We start from the raw sequence: 15,638 nt of genomic DNA on the forward strand, positions 1-15,638 counted from the left end.
GACACTCCCCTGCCACATCTATAGTGCAAAATAGCCCCAGCAGCCATCCCGCCCTCCCAGCCATGTGAAAGGGATGTGGAGGAACAGGGCGGGTGCTCAGCAGCACAGCAGGGTCTCCTGCCTCTCCTGGCATGGCAAGCAAGGAATGCCACAGGTGCTTTGGCCACAACAGCTGGCACCTCATTGCCAAGGGAAAACCTGCTGCTTTAAGCTCTACCTTCCCAATTCAGTTTTCCTTCAAACACGTTCAATCATATCCATAAATCCTTTTTGAATGCCCAGCATCAGTCCTGGGGGAGGGACCAAGATAACTGCTGGCAAAAGCAATTTTCTGTGCAGCAGGTCAGGTGAGCTAAAGCTCAAGTTAGAGACTGTCCATCATAGTGAGTTTCCACACACTTAGTGCAGTCTCTGGAGGGTCTCTCTTATTCCCACATAGAGGCAGGAAACAGCACTGAGAAAAGGAGCAAACATGCAGTCTAATGTCCCAAGGACATTCTTCTGAAAGACAGTGTTATAATGCTACTCCTTCTCTCCCTTCTGTGCTGTTTTTTGATGGCAGGAATTTCAGGTGGTACAACCATGAAAATTAGGTGTAACACAGCCCCAGCTTCCTCTCATGAGAGAAACAAAGCCCCCAAGACACACTCATGACCCTCATTCTACCACAACTCCAGAGCTTTTCCACATGCCTGTTCTGCAACCATTTCTCATTTGCTTTGCTTTGTTTTCTCTAAAGAAAAAGATATTTGGAGTTTCTTGTCCTCTAACAGACTCATTCACACACTTCACTTCTACAGAACTTACCCATGTGGGTGTCCTGTGGTTTCTCTTACCTTAACCCAGTTGTAGAAGCCTACAAAGTGGGAATTCCTGGCCAGCTCCTTTCAAATAGAAACAACAGAAGAGTTACCTCTGCTAAGCACAGGGTAGAGGGCTGGGGGACTTGGGCTGGGGGAAAGGAGCAATATCAAATACCAAATCTGGCAATATCAAATCTGGCAACAATGACTTCAACATTCTTCTCACTTCACAACCATTACAGGCACCATGTATTGTGAGGAGAGATGGGCACTTCTAAAACCAAACTTCGGCCATTAAAAATATATACTTCCAAATAAACAAACTATTTTCAACTCATCTTCAATGAGTTCATGTGTATCAGGACAAAAGATTGAATCCACAATGGCCTTTGATATTTCTAAAGACAGAAAATAGGCCTGACAGCTCTGACCTGAAAAACTTCCCTAACAATGAAGGAAAGATGACTTATTGCACAGGACAGGTGCTCCCTGCACAGGGGCGAGGCAGCTTAGAAATTATGCTTTCACTGGCAGTAATTAGTGCTGGCATCACTTCTGTGCCTGTGGCCTTGGAATTCACTTGGGCTTCACGCTGATGCTGGTAGGAGTCAGCTCAGGTAAAATGGAAAAGTAGAGAGCAGAGCCAGTTCTCTCCAGTCTCAAGAAGGCCTCAGACATTTGCTGCTCACTAACTTTTAGAATGTCCCCATAGCATGTCATGCCATCCCCAAAGTAGCCTTCAGAGCAAACACAGGATCTCTCTCCTCCACCAAGGGGTACACAGGTAGCCTGCAAATGCAAGGAAAGGAAGAAGAAATTAGAGAGCAAACACAGGTTATGTAGTGTTACACCCATCTCAGTGTTGAATTCTGGCCTTCCAAAGGCTGGGCTTGAGTAGCACACACAAACTCCTTCCCCCTGCTGCCTTTATGGTGGCACTGAGTGCTCCCCTCATGCAGCCAAGCCTGGGTGATTGCTTTGGTAGTGTGAACCCACAAAAATCAGAGGATCCATCTTTGGAGCACATCAGTGCAGGCCAGTAAGATGACATATCATAAACCTTTGCAATTCTCTCAATGCCATGGCTGCTGCAAAGCCTGTCAGTGAGCAGGTGAGCCTGCCCTGCCATGCCAGCCTGAGGACAGCTCCTTAACTACTCACCAGGTCATGGCAGCCACCATTGTCCATGAGGCAGGGGTTGATGGCATCACAGCTGTGGCCATCACCAGCATAACCCCTCTTGCAGACACACTCGCTCTGCAAAAAAGATATTTCAGTTTTATAGACTTACCAGAGCATCCTCATTTACTATCCAAAAAATGTCTAAGGCAGCAAAACCTATCCTTAATTTATTTTCCCAAGTTTTCTTCCTGGTCCCTCAAGACCTGGAAATGTGGAGTTGTTTCCTTAGCAAGGCATCATCCTCTATCACAGCACACAGGCTGCCTCGTTGCTCAAGCACATTGATCCCCTGCATTGCTTGGCTGTGTGGGCCACTGGAAGATGATGGTTTCCTCCTTTATTTCCAGGTTTTCAGGGAACGACATAGACTTTGTGAATGGCAGAAAGAGGAGTTAATTTCAAAGCTTCCTGCTTTGAAGATATCTAGCAGAGGACTTGCACATCTCACCCACTAAACTCTGCTACAGCTTTTGTACCTTTTTTCAGCACCTTGTACAATGCTCCCCATGCTCACTGGGGAGAAGCAGCTCACTGAGAAGTCTCCTCTCACATGCACCTTCCTCCTCCTCCCTCAAGATGCATTGCACTTGGCCCAGCTCCCTGCACAGACTGTCTGAACAGCTCACATGCTCTTCAGTGCTGTGGTCTGGGACAGGGGCATGCAGCAGCTGCTGCCTTAGGTCAAGCTGTATTACAGAGTGCAGTCCTGTCCCTTTGCTGCACAAGTCCCAGGGTCGAGCAGCAGTCCTGAGCACACCAGTGCACCTCACATGCAAGTGCACTGTGGTGCTGCAGCTGCAGCTGGTGTTTCTGGCAGTGGACAAGCAAGCTTGGCTGCTAGCCAGCCCAGTTTTTACCTCTGTTAGCCCAAGGCCACCTGAGAGCAGCTGAGGGAGCGTTATTCCTACCAGCAGGCTGCTCAGCTTTGCTCATACCTGCCCAGGCCCGGTGTAGACGCAGTCGGCGTTGAGGTGGCAGCTCCCTCTGCTCTCCAGCATGCAGTTGTCTATGGGCACACAGGCCTTGCCATCCCCAGTCCAGCCCACATTGCACTGGCAGGTGGCAGTGCCAGGGCCTGTACTGGTGCACAGGGCCTTCGGGAGAAGGGACAGAGAAGGAATTACACCCAGCAGAAGGGAGAGAGTGCAATGAAAATATAGCAATAAATCTCCTTCCTCACACTGTGGAGAATTTCTGACTGACCTACTCTGATTCCAACACTGGGGATAGGGGGTGGAAGCATCTTCTCCAGAAAACTCATAGAAAACTTCATAATAAAGTGATTCTGGAAACATTTTGTGTTTTCAGAGAGGTAGACATTTGTGTCTAAGGTGGCTCAGAACTCACAGGGCATTCATTATCATCATGTAAAGCTCTTCCATTACACAATAAAGTATTCCCTGAAGAGGGGGACCACAATCTCCTGTCTGGGATGGAATCAATGATAGATGGCAGATCTCCCTCAGGAAAAGACCTACTTTGTATCCAGTGCCATCCTATTCTCTTGTATATGGCCCAATGTCTTCCTCTGACTGAAGGGTCTAATTTATGATGAGGTTTGACCATTTGGCAGTAATTTCCAACATGATGCACCACATGGATACAAATGTAGTGTTGATGGTTACTGGGAATATGTGTTGGATCTCACAGTTAAGCTACAGAGAAAGTAACACATGTTAGATGAGCTTGAGGGGAATATCATTGCAAATCAAAAATTATCTGTACAGCTAATCTGTGTGGCTGATAAAATATCTAGTGTGAACCAGCCAAACTATCCTTGGAGTGTCATATTTGGTACCAGCTCAAATGACTGACATCTTTACAATGACTATGCCAAGGCACTTGTTATTCCACCTCATCTGACAGACAGGAAAAATCAGCACACAAAATCTGTAACAGTCCCAGGAGCCCTGGATCCCTGCACTGATTGAGAGGAGCTGCCTCTCCACACTTCACAGTCTGAGCCCACTTACATTCTGTGAGCAACCTCCCCGTTCTGGCTGACTGCACAGGTCAATGGGCTGGCAGGAAAACCCATCCCCTTCGTATCCATCCATGCAGATGCACCTTAAAAGTATAAACACAAAAGGGACACAGGTAGAGCAGTCCCTTGAGTAAGCAGATTTATGACTATCAGGCTGGCTGAGTCACTCAAACCATGCTGTGCACCAAGCACACAGCCACACACAGCCACAGGGGTGGCAGCCATGTGCAATGGCAATGTGCCCCGAACATGCCACAGAGACTGACCTTGCTGTGTCATTCAGGCTGCAGACAGCGTGCTGGTGGCAGTACTGGGACAGCCCACTGGGGCCACAGTTCCTGGAGGTCTTGTCACAGAATTTCCCAGTGTAGCCTTCCTTGCAGGACCAGGACTGACACACTCCCCCACTGCCAGGCCTGTTGTCACAGACACCATGGACACAGCCACAGTCTGTCAAGGACATGCAGTGAGATCAGTGAGTACAGAAAGTCCAGAATCCACCACAATTGTAGATTTCCAACTTTCCTTCACAATCTCTTGTGACACCAAATAATCATTCCTTTTTTTTTTTTTTTTGGCAGAGGGGATGTCTGCTTAGAGACATCCATCACAAATCAAGCCTGGCCAGGGAACAGATCCTGCGACTGCCTGGGTCCATGTTTTCTATAGGCTGTAAGAACAGACTCAAAACAGGCTATCAAGCTCAAGGTCATTGTCAACTCTCTTTTGTTTCCTAACAGGAGAGATCTAAATTAGGTTGATGTTTCCAAGACATCACCACTGTCATATCAAACAAGTTTTCTCCAGTGTTGTTTGAAGGGACACACATGATGACATTTTTGTCACTTCTTTCATGATGCTGGTCTTGCCAGAATGGAAACCAATATACATGAATTTGTACCATTATCTTTGTTCTAAATTTTCCTTTGGTCTCTCCATCAGAGTTACTAACCTTCATCACAGTTCTCGCCGTGCTTGTTTGGGTTTGCACAGATGTGGCAGGCTGTGCCTTTGAAACCTTCAAAGCAGTGACAGTTGCCATTCCCTTGGATGCCATCACTGCACTGGATGGAAAACAAGAAAAAACCAAAGCAATTGAAACTCAGAGAAATGCCAAGGCATTAATATCCATCAAAGGTACTTTGATACACACAGTAACAAAGAGGACTTTGAAGAGTGGTGGTAGTAATACAAGATCCCACACAGCAAGAACTGTGTCCAACAGCCATGACCTAATTCTCACTAAATATGTGCCATTCTCCCTGGATCTTCTGCTACCACCTCTGTGGGTTTATCCCTGGAGAACAAACTCTGAATTGTACTTATCTCAAACCACACTGTTGCACCTGCTTGTTGCAATGCAGAAGGTTCCTCCGCACTTACATTTCCCCTGCCATAGCATGGGCTGGAAAATCCCCCAGGGCATGGGATGCAGTCTGGACCAAAGAACCCTTTGCAGCATCCAGGTTTCTGAAAAAAAACCAAAATTGGTAAGGTATGACATGACTTAACAAGAATTTCCTGGAGTACTCCTGTGCTCATAATTCCCAAATTCTGGTCCTTGTCTCTGCCATGGAAGGAAAGAGAATGTTGTATTTAGCATCTGTGTTTCTTAGGAGCTCCTGCGCCTAAATTATTTTTCAACAATGACCCTCTTCCTGCTCACAGCCAATTCTTCTCAGAATAAACCATTATTTTCTGCTTACTCTGTGACTTCAACACATGGGATGCATGTTTTTTATGAACTTTTAATTCTTTAATAGCACTGGTCCACTCACTTTTCCTTTATCCTTGCCCAGAACTGCATTCCTGCAGAGGGATGTAGCAATCCTGGATTACAGGCCTTGTCATGATTGACCAAAGGAAGAACAATCATAATATAAACAATCAGCAGTATTTAATGAAACAACCACAAATCATTACTTACAGTTGGCACTGTGAGAGCTCACGAGCTGCAGACAAACACAAGGTCCATAAATTCACTAAGAGAGACTTTCCTGAACCATCTGACAGTGGTTCATAAACAGGATGCAATCACTTCACAGCTTATAGCACTTTCTCTGTGCTCAGCTTCCTCTGGGAGAAATGCTAAAGCTGGCACACTCCAGTTAACACTACACAATCATGGCTTCCTTATTTTATTTATTTGTTGCACTCAGGTTTAACTGAGCTGCCTTCTAACATCTGCAGTAGGTTGGTACCCTCTGTTCTGGACAAAAAGCACCTAGCTTGTCTATGTGATGTCCTGGGGACAGCTTTCCTTCTGCTCCCATCCAGCCCCCTGACTCAGAGTCAGAGCTGCTCCTGGTGAATGAGGAAGGGCAGAGCTGAGCTGTCCCAGAGGGAATGTGTTCCTCCATCCCACTCACCGTGATGGTTTGATTGCAGTACCTGGCACACCCCTTCTTCAGGACGTTCAGGCCTTGCGGGTCATGGATGTAAACGCATTCCTTTGGGGACAGCGTTGGTTCCTGCACAAACAAAACAAGCTGCTAGGACTGTCACCTTCCCCTTGGCTCTTTCTGCTGCAAGAGCAGCTGTGCCTATCTCTGAGCTGGGGAAGTTCACTGGGGAGCCAAGGTGAGCAGCACACACTTGTGGCAGGCCTAGGATGGACCAAGGCACACAGTGGCCTCCTCCTGCTCCCAAGAGTCCCCAGGCCTGAGCCAAGGTGCTGCCCTTTAGTTCTAACAATAGTATCTGTGATAAGGGAGAGAGCAAGCACAGGGGAAGGAAGGGAGGGAGAGGTGACAAGGGGGAGATAAGGATGGCAGGGAGGAGAAATAGAGGGTAAGAAAGAGGGGAGGAAAGAGATGGGAGAGAGGAGAGGGGAGAGGGGAGGGAGAGTGGGGAATAGAAGGAGTAAGGAGAGAATTAGACAGTGAGGAAGGGAAGGAAAAAGACAAAGGCGAGATGAAGAGAGGAAGACATAAGAGGAAGGGTTGCAAGTAGCATTGGAACAATGCTCAGCGACCTGTCTTGGAATTGGGCACAGGTAGAACTGGGCCCCAGGTGATTCTGACTTTGCCAGCCTCAGTCAGAGAGGAAAATGAGTGACTGGTGATTTTGCAGATCTCTACTTCAGACATCCATGCTGAGACAGCATTAGGAAGTTCTCCTGAAAGTCAGACCTCTCAGAGGACACTCAAGAGTTTAAGGGTGGTGAGCACCTCTCTGTCTTTCACAAACAACATCTTGGGTCTGGCCTTCACATTGCCATTTCCTGGAACTTGCTGTTCTGCTAACCTCAGCATGAGATAACCCAAACAGCAGCACTCCTCCTTCCTCCACCTTCAGCTAGCTCTGCTCATCTCTGAATCAACAGGGAACACAGGCCAGGAACAAACTGTTTCTCACCCCCTGCAGAGCAGAAAGGTTGTTGTGATTCTCTGGCTGTGATATAGGCAGAGGCAGTACTGGATGGTACTTGTGGAATCAGGTTTGCTTCTGAGACTCTGGAGCAGCTGGCAAACCCTGCTTGTGGGCAGGAAAGCTCTGCCTGAGGCAGAGTAGAAGTGCTAAAAGCTTCAAGTCTACAATTTCATTTAGACCAGAATTTCTCACTGTGCTCCACATTGATTCAGCAAGCAGACTCCAGAATAAGAGAGTGCACAGAGCAGTGAGTGGGCAACAATCTGGGATCACAAAGCTTGGATACATACCCTCTAATAAGCCTCTCTGCTGCCTGCCTTTCCTGCTCCCTATTTATTTGAAAGTGGCTTGAGTCAGAAACTGTCAGTGTGCCTGTTTGTTATTATGCAAAGAAATTACAGAAATAACTAAAAATATTTACCATTTCCTTGCTGCCAGGTGGGCAAATGCTGTTGTTGAGGGCTTCACAATCCACACAAGTGCCCTGTTAAGAAAAGAAGAGGCAAAAATGTAATCTTCTCAAAGGAACCCCTTCCCCATGCCAAGAATGTTACAGAGCTACTGTTCCTAGTACATATATCCAAAACCTCACAATATGTATCTGAAATATTTAACTACTATTAGTTTCCATGCTCTGAAATGAGCCAAATTTATCACTTAAATGAAATCTCTCATGTGTCTCAAGCAGATGCTTGCACCTGCCTGAAGCTGGGGTTGTCTGCACTCTCTGAGTTTCTCTGCCACTAGGCACCCTGCTAGGCTGGAAATCTTTGGGAATCCAAGCAGCTTTGGGAACCCAAGCTGTAAGATTCACTGAATCAGCAAGTTATGTGGACACTGTGGCCCCTTGGGATTCACTGTGTCTCCCCAAACCTCTTGCTATTCAGAGCCTCATCTTCTTTCCTCAGTAACCTACCAACAATCAAACTGGGGAGCAAGCACCTCAAATAAGGTGTATGAAACAGTTTGTGTGAGAATACTGCACAGCATTTGTAGGTCCTGAATGCCTGCTTCCTGTCCAGGCTACAGGACACCAGTGGGAACAAAGCACTGTCAGCCGAGTTAGCAACTCTAGTGGGAAGAAGATCGCATAAAGGAAAAGGCAAATGTACTTTGGAATCCAAGGCATGGAAAGAACAACAACCCTCAAGGAACATTTGCTGATTAACAGGAAAGCAGTGCCAAGTGCAAGCAGAAGAAACGCTGGCAGTGCTGCCGAAGTTCACACCAGGGGAACTCTCAGACAGACCACCTTTCCCAAATGCAGTTTACACAGCTTGCTTTTGGCCCTCCAGGTGAGTGTGGGGTGCACAGCAAGCACCAGCTGTGCTTGAGCATGAGAATGGGAGGAGATGACTTACCATCACAATCTTATGTTGCTCTTCATTGCATCTGTGAGGCAAAATGGGAATGATTGAAGGAGGGATGAAGATGCCATCCAAAGTATGAATAATACCATTTGAAGCCACAATGTCTCTCATTTTTAAGGGGATTCCTGATTCATCCATCAGAATTCTTCCCTGATGCAGAAACACAATTTTAGCCCATTAGACAGGATCAACTACACAAAGCCAATGTGGGAAACAGATGGTTCAGAGCATCAAGGGCAACCACACAAATGGTCAAGCCTCTTGGTGGAGTCACAGATTGGATAAGAAGCAAACTAATTCAATGATCTCAGTTAAGTCTAGATTTTTAAGAGGAGGAGGAAGCAGAGATTGGCTGAAACCACATAGTTCAGAACCACATGCAGACTTTCTCTTAGCACAGAAGGGTTTCGATTCACACTTACATCTGCACTAATGTTGATAGTTAGTATCTGGTTAGCCATTGTAACAATGTGTGGCATCATTATCAGTTGCTCTACAGTCACCTGAAATAAAACACACAGGGGTGGTACCATGAAAAGGGTCATTTCAGTGTGGCTTACATAATCCTTCCATGATTCCTGCCACTTGAGAAACTTCTGAAGGGGACTTAACGTTTACATTTCATGAAATATCATAAAAACAAGCAATGGGTCAGAGGGTAATCCAGGACTTTGTGTGAGCTGTTTGCAGAACCACAAACACAGCAGTGCTGGTGGCAGCTGCCTTGGTTTTCATTCCTTGTTTAGGTAGCTGTCCAGCACTGCTGAAATCAAGTCTCACTAGCATGGTCTCTTGCTAATACAGCTGCAAGTAGGGTCAGACTAATAATGTTTTTTTCTAGGACATATTCAATAAACAATGAAAGTTCAGCCAGAAGCATAATAGAGAACATATTTTGACTGAGCAAATTAGCTCTAAGCCAGAAAAAAAAGTAAATTGCAGCTTTTGTACTTAGAAATGTAACTATTTGAGTAGAGAGTTCTGAGAACCGGGAAAATTCTTATTTTTGTGTCCTGCAGCAAACTCTACTGGACAATATTTTCATTGTAAAGGCCATCCAACTAGGGAGCACCAACACTCCAGAAAACTCAGAGTTCCTTCATGGAGAGAGAGCACAGCTGTCCCTTTTGGCAACTCCTTTCATGGCAAAAACTTTGCCTCATCAGATCCTGCAGAGTCACATCTCTGCTCCTCCAGAGAAGTCCAAGAAGCAGCAACTGGAGTCATCAACACTGTGACCTCTATGCCAGACAAAAGGGTTGCTAAGGGGTTGGTCTGAAGGAGCTCTGGGCTCAGAGCTGCCTGCCTTACCGCTGCTGAAGTGTAGATGTGATGTTTCACCAGCTCCTGAAGCTTATTGATGCCCTAAGGAAAGAAGAGAACATGGGAATTAGATATCCCTTCAATGCTCAGGAGGAAGAGGAGGCAACTACATTTTATTCTAATCAGAGATTGACAATGCCAGTGCCTATAGCAGTGAATTCACTTGGTGAATAAGTTCCTTCATTTTCCCCTGCCCAAAGCTGGGTGAGGAATGAAAGCCAAACACCAGATTTAAGCAATCTGGCTAACCTGTAAGCTCCATCAGCCCCCACTTCTCTCCTAGAGCCTTACAGAAACAAAGACATGGTTTAGCCACCCCCAGGAAGAGCAACTTTAAGCAATGACCAGATCTATTGCACAAAGTCATTCCAGCACAGCCCAGTGCAACTTGGCCAGCTCAGGATGCCTTACAGTACTATGGGCTCCCACCTCTGTGAAAAGATAAATGAGCCTTCCATCTCTCAGCCGATCCACAGCATCATTGCTGGGTACAAACACAGTGAAGGGGCCTGGTCCATCCAGTATTGCAGGCAGGCCACAGTTCTGCAAAAGCAACAGAAGATTTCATCATGGATCTAACATGGGTTCCTCAGGGGGGTCCAGCAGGAAGTGAGAGGAAATATTAAACAGCTCACTAAAGGCAGAGCTGTTGTAAAGCAAAATGTGCAAGAGGCAACTGGACACAAGGGACAGGTGTGTGATAGAACAGAAGTGTAAGTGCCACAAAACCACAGCTGGGATAAGGAAGCCACTGGTGGGAATGCAGCAAATATGAACAAGGGAGTCCCAGACTAATGTTCCCTGCATGCTTTAAACACAGAGAGACTCAACTTGATCAAGAGCTAAACATGCTGTGGAGAACAACTCTGCAGGGACAAGGGGAAGATGGGAAAGAGGCATGTACCCTTGCTCTTGTGCCAGATCCCCTACAAATGTGAAAACTCCAATATTTTCCATTACATTTGCTTAGGTAAAATAAGAAAATAAAGACCAAAAACGGCACAGAATAAAAGATCCAGAAAGAAAGCCAAACCACTGAGATCTATTTAAATGCTGTTCAAAATTCCCCCCACATCAGCAGCAGGCTTTGTACAGCAGCAATACCTCAGCTTCCTGGGAAGACACAAACTTACTTACCTCCAGGATTGTTTCAAATCTACTGAAAATCTCCATTGAGGCAAGGATCTCACCAATGGTTTTCTGCAAGAAGGTACAAAGAGGAAAAACATGGCTGGGCCTGGAGCCAGGTCTGAGCACATACTGGAAGGCCAAGCTTGTGGTTTGCATGTAAAGATCTACAGGAGACCATCATCCTCAAAGAGATGGGCACAATCTAATGATTATTTGTTCTCATTTAACACAGAGACAACTTTTTGATTATAATTTCAAAATGCACTACAGACCAATTAAAGAAAATCCTAGTTTGATTTTTATGTGAAAAATGCTTTTCAATACTAGTCATGTAAGATACATATTCTGTAAGGTACAGCAGCAGAAGAGCTCATTTGCTATAATTTTATTAATGAAAGTAGAATTCTCTTCTCAGCCAAGCACTGTAAAAGCATCATTGCAAGATTTTTATCTGGCTTATGTAGTACTATTGGCTACTTTTAAAGGTATTTTAATAAGACCTAACAGGCCTAATCAGAAATGGATAATAAAATAAATAAATAAATAAAACAAAATAAATAGCCTTTTTCCTTTAAAAAAACCCTCACTGATTTGGAAGATTAATGATGAAAATCGCTTTTTAAAAAGTGTTTATTCTGCTGCTCCATAAAAGAAAAGAAATATGAATGCTTCTGTACCTGTGGGTTTCTGAGGTTGTCAGGGCTGGACTTTTTCCTGAGGCTGTTGACAATATGTATGATGCCATTGGCTGCTGGGAGATTTGATTGCAAGACATTGTACAGTTCCCCTGGCAGATCTTGATACCGGAAAGATTTGATGTATGTCTGGGTGATAATAATAATAATAATAATAATAATAATAATAATAATAATAATTCCTGGCAGTACATTTGTGTTACCATGATACAGCTATAAACCAGTCCTTATGGCTCAGCAAGGGGAAGGGACAGCCAGAGTTACTCTTGAAAAAGTAAATGTAAAGGATGGCCTGAGTGTAAGACAAGCACCCCACTCTACTTGAGTTTGGGTGATATTTTGATCCTGAGTGGTACTTTCAAGTCTTAATACAGAAAAAAGACCTCATCTGGGACACCTTGCTCCAGAATGAAGTTTGAGTGTGAGCAATGCTTGATCACAGCTCTGGATCACAAAAGGATGCCCTGGCCACCACATAGCTGATTTGGAGGCAATCCTGGAAGTACAGCCTTGACTGCAGCTTTTATTGACTCATTGTGTCTACAAGGAGTGTTCATAACAAAGCCAGAGCAGTCAGGCTCACAGAATTACAAGGCAGGTGTCTGGTCCCTCCACTTTGTATGGATCCATGCCCTGCAGCCTGGTGTGGGAGGGTGTCCCAAGGTTAACCTGCAAAGTAAGCATCCAAGCCTTGGTGCTGCAGCCGTGATTCAAGTCCAGGGAAGCACAGTTTTCCTGTGCTTTTCATTTTACCATGTGCACTTTGAATTGCTCCTCCCTGCCCTAAACTTCAGTTCACATCACTGATGACTCAGTCTGAAACAAAGGAAGGGCAGTGAAGACTTCCCAGATCAAAAAGCTCCTAAGTAAACAAACAGGAAAGAATTTTAAAAGGAGCATTGACCCACTCAGTTTGGATTCCCCTGCTCCCAATAGTGTTTTGTCCTTTTGATGTATTATGACCTAGACCTCAAGGCCAAGGCTGGATCCTCAGAGGGGAAACACAGGGCTCTCTCCCTTGCCACCTGTGGGCTTGCAGGAAAGGTCCAGGATGGAGAGAGAGAGCAGTGGATACCGGAAAATGTGAGTCAGTTGGAAAAGGAAAAAGGAACCTTCCATGTCAGAACACAACAATGAAAACTTCTTTGCTAGGAGGACTAAGAAAAATATAATAGAGAGGAAAAGAGAAACTAGAAGAGGAAATATTCATCATGTGGCTGTGTCCAAGCACACAAACTCCATGGGAGCATTCAGTCTGAAGGGAGACTGTGTTGCCTCTTCCGCATCAGCCACATGGATATTGTAGCTGATAATGGTGTAGGGAAGAGGTCTCTTCTCCAGAGCATAGTGCACATAGAGAGCATGGAAAGACCATTCACATGTCAGATTCTTGGTTGTCTGTGAGACAGGAGATGTGGTTGCTTGGGGTGTCTGGTCCTAAATCACCTTGCTTTAGACTACACAAAGGAGCTTCTTGTTTTGATCACAGAAAAAGGTTTTCTGGTGAAGGAAGCCCTTCAAGGAAACCATGCTCAAGCTCCAGCCCGTCCTATGTGAAAACAGTGCCCCAGGCCTTCAGGAGTTCCTCACCTGGCCAGTGAATGTCAGCTGATGTCCTGACAAGGTCCACATAGTCTTGGCTTTTATCATGTCTTCTATCAAATGCAGACCAGGAACAATGTGCATTTTGCACAACTGCTCAGCAGCTGTGTCCTTTGGGGAGGAAAGCCCACATAAAAAAAGAAAAATGACATGTTCTTTCAAAAACTTCATTTACCACAACATCACCTTTCTCCCAGCTAACACATACACAGAAATTCTTAGCATACAAGACTGAGCTTTCCTCTTCATTTTGATTCATTGGAGTAGCACCCTGGCAAAACTCTCATGTTTGTCTGCACATGCAAGAGGGAGACTGATTAACCTGCAAGTGACTTTAGAGGAATCCCCTGGACAGAAACCTATTGGACTTGGACAAATTAAAAATTATCCTTGCATGCTCCAGACTATAAAATTTGCTGAATCTCCCCAAGTGCAATCTTTCCCTATGCTGGACCATGCAGGTGGTCTAATCTGCTGAAATTACATTTGGCTTCCTCTGGGTTTACCATCATTGCTGTTTTTTAGAACAGTCTCTGTCACTTTTTGTCGAATGATTTTGGTGGAACTGATCCTTGGGGGAGCAGGTCGACTAGGTAACTTGGTGGCCTCTCCTGATATATTTTCTATGGATCCCGAAGTTAGTATTTTTGACCATAGTTTGAAATTCCAATACTTTGGTGTTAAAGTTGGCCCCTTTGAAAATCACACCCTCAGATAGTAAAAAGCCACTTAAAGCTTTAAGAATAGTCTTACATAAGAGTGACTTTCCCGACATTAAAAACAAACAAAAAAAAACCTCTGTCAGTATTGAAGAAAGAAATGGAGTTTTTAAAAATAATGTGAGGGATGTAACATCCTCTATAAGGCTACAACTTAACCAGACAATGAAAAGTATTCCCAAGAGATGATTTCTATAAATAGTGCATGCCAAAGTTCCTCTCTTGTATCAATCAGTTTTTACACGCTGCAGACCTGAAGCAGGAAAGAACCTTAAGAGAAAATTTGCTAAAATCAAGAAAACTTACATTGAATTCCATTCTATCAAGAATGGGAAGAAGGGATGGTACAAAGACTGTGAAGGGCCCATATTTAGTCAGCAGTGTTGAGCATCCAGAGGCTGTAAAATGAGGGGCAGTGTGAAGTAGTTAGGCAGTGATGGTTTAACCACAGCAATAAAAATATTTCTCTTGTTAACAGCACAATTCATTCTACACAGTATCAGCCTGGTGCAAGCAACAAGTATTCATTTACAAGGAAGCAGAGGGAGTTTGGCACTGCTACCCTGTCCCCAGCTTGCTCCACCCCCCAAGCAAAATAAAAAAGCATTTACCAAACATTTTCTTGGCGACGTTTAGCTTCCTTATAAACCTTCCTCGCAAATTGTGCTGATTTATTTCACCCAAGAGATCTTTATAGCAACTTCTCCCATCTCCAATCTCCCCTTCTTTGCACACACAGCTATGAGGCAAGGATGAAACATAACAAACCATTGTAAACCAGTTTGCAACACATTCAACAATTGCCAAGCAGAACAACATGTCAGTATCTACACTTGGAAGACCAATCCCAGTTCTCACATCTTAGAATCATAGAGTGGTTTGGGTGGGAAGGAACCTTAAAGATCACTTAGTTCAAACCTCCCCTGCCATGGGCAGGGACATCTTCCACTAGACCAGGTTGCTCAGGGCCCCACCCAACTTGGCCTTGAACTCTTCCAGGGATGCTGAGTAACTTCTGCCTAAACTGAGTGACAGGAAAAAAGATTCACATTTCTGCCAGGAAAGCCAATTTGTATCTACCCAAAGAGAATGGAGATGCATCTTTCTCAGATACAAACAACACAAGGATTGTCTGCTCTAAAGTTCAGAGTACAGATTGCCACAATATAATTATTGGCACCTTTTTTAATTAGATATTTAGTCAGTTGTAGTAATTTCAGCATCTGAAAATCTGAGGTTATGCATAAAACCCACAGGCTAAGTGATGATCTATCAAACAGCTCCTATGTGACCCCTTGGCTGCAGTGAGAAGCCAGGCCAAGCACACCAGGTAGCTACAGTTCATCTGGAGCTCACTGAGGGGCCCAGACAGGTTAATGACTTTTCCAGAAAAGCTTATCTACATGTGAAAATCTCTGTCCTGGTTCACACGGGTTTGCAGTCATCACTCAGAGACT

General features: G+C 44.9%; 1 protein-coding gene across 1 annotated transcript in view; it reads right to left on the reverse strand.

The window, feature by feature from the left end:
- Window positions 1-15,638, reverse strand: part of STAB1 (stabilin 1) — a 50,545-nt gene that overhangs the window by 21,633 nt on the left and 13,274 nt on the right. The window contains 19 exon segments of the mRNA XM_036390702.2: window positions 837-884; window positions 1,497-1,592; window positions 1,965-2,060; window positions 2,921-3,079; window positions 3,959-4,052; window positions 4,236-4,419; window positions 4,922-5,033; window positions 5,353-5,439; window positions 6,339-6,440; window positions 7,763-7,825; window positions 8,703-8,861; window positions 9,134-9,214; window positions 10,023-10,076; window positions 10,464-10,577; window positions 11,172-11,234; window positions 11,843-11,989; window positions 13,451-13,573; window positions 14,488-14,579; window positions 14,793-14,920. Of these exon segments, the coding sequence (XP_036246595.1) occupies window positions 837-884; window positions 1,497-1,592; window positions 1,965-2,060; window positions 2,921-3,079; window positions 3,959-4,052; window positions 4,236-4,419; window positions 4,922-5,033; window positions 5,353-5,439; window positions 6,339-6,440; window positions 7,763-7,825; window positions 8,703-8,861; window positions 9,134-9,214; window positions 10,023-10,076; window positions 10,464-10,577; window positions 11,172-11,234; window positions 11,843-11,989; window positions 13,451-13,573; window positions 14,488-14,579; window positions 14,793-14,920 (2,002 nt within the window).

This window comes from Molothrus ater, chromosome 11, assembly GCF_012460135.2.
Source record: "Molothrus ater isolate BHLD 08-10-18 breed brown headed cowbird chromosome 11, BPBGC_Mater_1.1, whole genome shotgun sequence".
Lineage (NCBI taxonomy): Eukaryota > Metazoa > Chordata > Aves > Passeriformes > Icteridae > Molothrus > Molothrus ater.